The 7,325-nt window shown below is 42.1% G+C and overlaps 1 protein-coding gene across 1 annotated transcript; it reads right to left on the bottom strand.

The window, feature by feature from the left end:
- Positions 1–725: 725 nt before the first annotated feature.
- Positions 726–1,374, bottom strand: CIMIP3 (ciliary microtubule inner protein 3). The gene has a single exon (XM_034415256.3). The coding sequence runs from the start codon at positions 1,372–1,374 to the stop codon at positions 1,006–1,008; it is 369 nt and encodes a 122-aa protein (XP_034271147.2). The 3' UTR covers positions 726–1,005.
- Positions 1,375–7,325: the final 5,951 nt, after the last annotated feature.

Below are 7,325 nucleotides of genomic sequence, written 5' to 3'. Positions count from 1 at the left end.
TTTCTGAACCAGCTCTTTCAAAACACAAAGTCAGATGCTTTTAGTAGGTCTCGTAAGAATTCATATAATCCCATGCTTCCCAAACCTTTTCTTTCATTACCCAAAACCCACTTATTTTCATAAAATCCTTTTTACTGCTTATCAGAAAGTTCTTATTTAAATGTACTGTTGTGATTGAATTTGTATATTGTTACTTAAAGAAAAACCACCTTTACTTAATTTTGGGTAATTTACCCAGGTTTGGGAAGCAATGATGTAACCCAATGGAGTTAACTCACTAAGATGGCCTTGTAATTTTTACATCTATCTTACAGGTGATTACCCTTAATTATTAGATTCTGAATATTAATGGGAATGTTATACAGTTCTGTTACACAGATGTTAAAGGGAGTATTGTGGGTTTTCATTGTAATATCTGGAACTACCCTGTTTCCCTGAAAATAAGCCCTCCCCGAAAATATTTAAACACAGAGCTGGAAATCAGGTAGGAAGGCAGGAGGAGCCCCATCTTGCTCCATGTGCCCCAAAATAATAAGACATTCCTGAAAATAAGGCCAAGTGCTTATTTTGGGGTTCAAAAAAATATAAGACAAGGTCTTATTTTCGGGAAAACATGGTATGCTTGGCTGGACAAAACAAATCTGAAATTGCTTTGGCTTTAGTTCTCCCTAATTCTCTGGGAATAATAAATATATGTAGTAAACAAAGCAACAGAGAGAAAAGTATCTGCTCATTTGATCTTCATTTTGGTGCTTTTCTGGCTGGTGGGAGATCTACAGCTGTAGATGTTTCAAAGCCAAAGCAAGGCGGCTTTGATATCTTTCTTGTAGGACTTGATTTATTCCATCATGGTTGGTTCCAGAAGCTCTTGCTTTAAGGCAGAACTCTGTTTTTTTATTTGAAGCTCCCACAGCATCTCCTTTTAGACATGCTTGGAGGATGACAGAGTTCAGATTTTGAATCAGAATGCTGTTAGGGAAGTCTCAGGAGAAACACATGGCTGTTTCAGACTTTTGAGCCTTCTGAAGCCACACCTGGCTTTTTCTGCACAATAGTTCTCCATTTTGGAATATTTACTCTCTCAATATCCATGACTTTCCTTCGGTGGTCAGTGTCTCGACAATACCGATAGCCACAGGTTGGTTTTTGTAAAGTGTAAAATGGATTGTAGGAATTGGCGTAATTAGGGTTATAGAAGGCAAAGCTAAGATACTCAGGTTTAAATCCTCCTGAATGTATGACCCTAGGGACATATTCAGAAATTAAAGCTTGCTCCATCTTGTAGCCCAGAGCTACAGGAAATTTCTTTTGGGGTTTGCATGCAGGATCTGTTGACTTGAGCAAAGCTGCAGCCCCTTTCTTCTCCTGTGCCATCCTGCAAGGCTTGACTTAAGACCTTGTCTTCATGGATAACTTGGTCTGTAAAGAGAAAAGCCAAGGGGAGGGGAGGACAGATTTACTCTCCCTTTTATACAACAAGCAAGAGGAGTAGTATTTGGCCAGTTGATTGTCCCCAAACACAGGACCACATTATAATTGTGCAGCAGAATCCTGTGAATATTTGTGTTAGCCTGAATCCATAGCAAGGGGGATGTTATTGATAACAAGCCACCCACCACCAAACTCTTTCCACAAAGATTTTTAAAACCCATTTCTCTCCTAATAGAGGGGCAATTTTAAATCTGAAACAAACTGATTAAAAGTAACCACGGTTAGGAAGAAAAAGAAATGGCAGGTGGGAAAACCCACTTTGAGATGTAAAAGAAAGATGGGATTTCCATCCATAAAGACATTATCCAGTAGTTTGAATTCTGCTATGACAGAAACAAACTGATTAAAAGTAACCACGGTTAGGAAGAAAAAGAAATGGCAGGTGGGAAAACCCACTTTGAGATGTAAAAGAAAGATGGGATTTCCATCCATAAAGACATTATCCAGTAGTTTGAATTCTGCTATGACAGAAACAAAAAGGCCATTTTTGGCCTTTTTGTACAGACATCTCTCTGTCTAACAAGAACTATGATTTTTTTTTTAAAAAAATTAAAGTAACTTCCTCCTCTCCTACCTTTCCAATTAATTTTGAAAATGTTTTCCGTTGCAGAAGAGGCCATGCAGTCGTGCTCTCCTACTGGAAAAACAACAACAACAGTGAATCAAACCCTTCTCACCACAATAATAAACAATCTATCCCCCAAGCTTTCCACTAGATTTTGGGTGAAAAGATGCCTGGCAGCTCAGCAGTTCCAGGCAGAAAGTAAAAGATTGAAAGTAGGAATCAATGTGTTCAGAGGATATGGTCAAAAAAAGTCAAGATGGAAGCCGTGATGCATGACTGAATCTCTTTGTTTTTATATCTGTTGCAGAGGTGGGTTTCAGCAGGTTCTTACCAGTTCTGGAGAACCAGTAGCGGAAATTTTGACTGGCCCCACCCTCATCTATTCTCTGCCTCCCAAGTCCCAGCTGATTGGGAGGAAATGGGGATTTTGCAGTATCCTTTCGCCGGAGTGGGGTGGGAATGGAGATTTTACAGTATCCTTCTCCTGCGATGTCCACCAAGCCACGCCCACCAAGCCATACCACGCCCACCAAGCCATGCCCACAGAACCGGTAGTAAAAAAGATTTAAACCCACCACTGATCTGTTGTACATATAATGCTCAGGAAACTGTGCAGAGCTGCAATCACACTGTCAAAGCTGCATTTTGACTTTTTTTTGACCATACCCTGCAGACACCCTTTGTATGAATTTTCAGAAAGCGGAGCAGCTTGTCCTGATCACCCATTATTTCTTTCTGCTCTCTGTTGGCTCCCTTGCAATTTGAAGCTACTTTCCAAACACCAAAACTCTTAGGAGGCCCAGAGAAAAATCAAGGTTCTTTCAAGGAAAGGTGGTCTTTTTTTCAGCAGTTTTCATGGATGAGCTGTCAGTCTTCTCTCTGCTTCAAGAAGCCTTAGCTAACTTGTGAGAAGTATGATAAGAAATAATAGTAAAAAAATTAAAGCTGCAGGGAGAAAAATGCAGGGGAAAGACCTCACAAGATGGGACATGAAGAGAAGGGGCTATTTGCTGAGGAAATAAAAAACTGAAGCAACTAAAAAAAAATCAAGGAGGCAGTCTGGACAAAGACTTTTTCATGGAGGAACCTATGGGTCATTCAGCAACTCTTCTCTCTTTAAGCCCATCTGACTTCAAACCATTTCAGCTTGCAGGTCCTGATATTTGTCAAACAGAAGTTGGGCTGATCAGTACATCAAATTTGCAAGATGACAGAGGAAAAGAGAATTCCTAGTATTTTTATGAAAATATTGCACCCTATTTGAGTTTTTCTGTATCCTGTATAGACATACCATATACACATTCCTTCAACTGAGAAACATTGCTTTAAAGCACTGCTGTGCTTTGGGGATCTCAGAGGCCCTGTTACCACCATGTCTTTCTGGACCATCTCAGTATATGCAGCACTGGAGCAAGTCAAGTTCAGCCTGTGGTTTAGTGCTGGGCCACGTGTGTACTTCTGCCCCTCTGTAGCAGTAATATCTACAATTTATACATTTATTGTTATGACTTAAAATACAAAAATATAAAGCAAGGATGAGGAGCATACTGAACAATTACTTCCAGCCTTTCTCAACACTCTCTATGTGCTTTTTCCAATGCTGAGAAAACTCTTGTCCCCTATGGCAGAAAACCATACTGACTTGAAATTTGCTGCCCCTATTGTCAATTCCTTAGCCTGCATATATTGCCTTTGCTCCCACTCACTGACAATGTCCTGATATCCTCCACCACCACCATCGATTTTACATATTCTTTGCACATTATTGGAATAAAGGGGAGACAAAATATTTTGACACTGGTTCAATTACAAATAATCTAAGGAGACCTCATTCATGGAGCTCAGAAGAAGACAATGTCATAGGGATTCGGCAGAAAAAAAGATGGTGCCAGGAGTAGTTTATGTCAGGGCAGGTGCAAAGGGGAAAAGCGCCAACATTTATGTGCTTATGCAAACTCTCTGCATCTCTACTTCTTTATTTTCTTCTGATGGGCTAGACAAGGAGAAATGAGCAGATAGTTATTATCTGCCTCGGACTGCAGGAAGGGGGATGCATAGTCAGATTGTTTGAGTTTTAGATTTTTTTTTTTTTAAATGTGATGATTGAAGGGCAGTTTAAAGGGAAATATATATTTTTTAAAAAAAAATGGGAAAATGTCAAAAACTTTAGTTAGGTGATTGTAGGTGGTCTAAGTTAGAGTTCCCCAAGCTTTCCAGCTTTGTAGACAGGCTGGGGGCGGGGGGGAGAGAGAAGGGATGGTTGCGCTTGAGCAGCAGACAAGTGTGCATATGCGTGCATTCCCACTTGTACGAGTAGCAGACAAGTGTACCCACCACTTGCACAAATGGAGCTGTGTGCACGCATGTCTGTCACTCATGCGAATGCGGATGCGTGCCCACTTGGCCTCCAGTTCCAGAGCCCAGTTGTGAAGGGCTCAAGGCCCAGTAGTGGGTTGGGGATCCCTACTCTAAGTGGGTTTTTTTTTAAGGCAATAAAAATAACTTACAATCAGTTATTCATTTTATGAAAACTAATATAAAGATTGGAACAAGACTGCAAAGCAGCTTTCTTCAAACCAGAAATGAGTCTTGCTAGTTCTGCCTTTGTTTCAGCCAGTCTTTTAACATCTTGGTATGATTGCTATTTTTTTATTGTTATATATTTGGTTAATTCCAAATAAAATATTTTATTCTCCAACCTGTCTCTCTTGTGATGATTACATTCCTAGAGACTGTTGAATGAAAAATGATTTATTCAGTAGTTAATGAAACTGTTTATTTGTGCATTCTAAACATGGATGTGCCCTTGACGTTATTTTAAAACCTTATTAATGGTTTTCTACTTTCCATGACGCTCTGAGCTTGTTAGGCTCCACTAATTCAGCTCTCTAAATCTAGTTCTGTCCACTAAGTTATAAAGCCATTAATCCTCTAACAAGGGAAATTACCTAACACAGCAGTAAAACCCTAGGCAGCCAAGCCAATTGAGCAAGATAACCTGGTTTTATTTGGGTGTTTTCTGTTTAGAGAAAAGACACCTTTCATCAGCCACCCTTCACAGGAAAAGATTGTTGTTGTTGTTAAATAAAAGTTTTAAGGAACATAGATGTTCTTTTTAAAGAAGCAGCTCAGTTTTAATAGCATAACAGTCTAAATGCAATCTTAGCAACTTCAAGATGTGTGGACTTCAACTTCCAGAATCTTCCCAGTTCTGAGAGTTGAAGTCTACACATCATTAAGTTGCTGAAATTGAGAAGCACTCGTGTACACTACACTATAAGACCCAGTGGTGGGTTTCAAAATTTTTTACTACCAGTTCTGTGGGTGTGGCTTGGTGGGCGTGACATGGCTTGGTGGGCATGGCAGGGGAAGGATACTGTAAAATCTCCATTCCCACCCCACTCCAGGGGAAGGATACTGTAAAATCTCCATTCCCTCCCCACTCCAGGGAAAGGTTACTGCAAAATTTCCTCCTGGTCAGCTGGGACTTGGGAGGCAGAGAATACATGGGGGTGGGGCAGTCAGAATTTTCACTACCGGTTCTCCAGAACCGGTCAGAACCTGCTGAAACCCACCTCTGATAAGACCACTATACACGGATCTATAGCACATTATACTGTAATACCGTACATCAGGGGTCCCCAACCCCCGGTCAGAAACCCCTGGAAGAAACCAGGCCACACAAACAAGCAAAGCCCCATCTGCGGGATGCAGGCAGCATGCGAAACCATGCTCCCCCACACCTCCGGTCCAAAGAAAAACTTCTCTCCCCAGAACCAGTCCCTGGTGCCCAAAAATGGGGTCCGCTGCAGTACATGATACATTTGCAAGTGAAATCAATCTGTGGACTCAAGAAGTCCCCAATCCCTTTTCATAGCCTATAGAATCTACTCCAAATGAGTACTGACTACAACACTTTGAAATTGGTGGGAAATAAAAAAAAAACCTACAGAGTATGTCCTAAGAGAACTTGTCACTTCAGTTTGACAAAACAGTTTTCTTTGATGAGCTGTTGAGCAGTTCTTTGACCTAGTGAAGATGTTTTCAGAGCCAAGGTCACACTACTGTCTCAATTGGTCAACATACTGGTCCAAAGCCACTGCTACTGAGCAATGAAGATGGGATCTGCTTTGCTTCCCAGAGGAACACTGAAGAGATGTTGCTCTCAAATTTTTAACACAGTTGTTAAGTGAATTGACTTTGTTTGTCAGAAGTTCGCAAAAGGTGCTCACATGACCATAGGATACTGTAACCGTCATAAATATGAGTCAGTTGCCAAGCATCTGGATTTTGATCACATGACCATAGAGATGCTGCAATGGTGATAAGTGTGAAAAACAGTCATGCCACTTTTTTCAGGGGCCTTGTAACTTTGGATGTTCACTAAACGAACTGTTGTAAATTAAGGGCCATCTGTTTTCTGTTAACAGGATCCTTTAGCATGAAGTAACCCTGGTCCTAGTACTCTGCTATTACACTTTTGTGCTAGTTAGCTTTCCACAATATGGTGCCCCTGGTCTCAGCATGTGGAGGACAGTAGGAAAAATAATTTTTAACTGGATAACTGGATGGGATGGATAGGTTTTGACCCAGCTGCCCTGTAAACTAGGTTTACGGCTTCTCATTTTGAATATCAGTCCATTGTTTTATTTTTCAATCCAGACAGGTGGACAAAGGAAGCTGTTCTCCAAGTCACATTGCCAAAATCTGCAGTGCTTGGAATTTTGCAGCACATCCACGAGTCAGACAGCCTGGATTCCTTGGATCCCGAACAAATGGGATTATGATGAAATGGGGGGGGTTCCCTTCCTCGTGCTCCGCCCCATCCTCCGAAGCCCAGCCGGCTCTTACCTTCGAGGGAATCCCTCCCTTCGGGTTCTCCTTTGGCGTCGTCACGCTGCAATTCTTCTCCACGTGAGCACCGCGCCCCTCCTCCTCCTCCTCTTCCAGTCTTTCCTAAGCTCCTGGAAAAATGCGGCCGGCAGAGAGGAGGGAATAGGTGGGCGTTGCTGCCGGACACATGATGACCTGAACTGTCCAGTGCCACTTCTTGACTGCAGCTGCGGATGGCGCCGCGCTGCGCCGCCCGGTCCAGATCTGGGTCATTGTGACTGGGAAAAGGCGTCAGCTGGCGGGGCAGAGCTGGATTGTTCCCGCAAAGGGAAGCGAGCGGCTGGGAGTTGCTGGGTTCCCGCCTCACTCGCAGGAAAGTCAAGAAGCAATTGAGACTTCAGAGGGGAAAAAAAACGCCTTTCCTGTTTGGGAGTAG

This window comes from Pantherophis guttatus, chromosome 3 (assembly GCF_059756535.1).
Source record: "Pantherophis guttatus breed Tessera chromosome 3, ASM5975653v1, whole genome shotgun sequence".
Taxonomy (NCBI): Eukaryota; Metazoa; Chordata; class Lepidosauria; order Squamata; family Colubridae; genus Pantherophis; species Pantherophis guttatus.
The sequence above is the reverse complement of the archived record's forward strand: the minus strand, read 5'-3'. Positions and strand labels throughout refer to the sequence as shown.

Bases quoted from the DNA above. Each gene is read 5' to 3' on its own strand.
- CIMIP3 (XM_034415256.3), bottom strand. From the start codon at position 1,374: ATGGCACAGGAGAAGAAAGGGGCTGCAGCTTTGCTCAAGTCAACAGAT.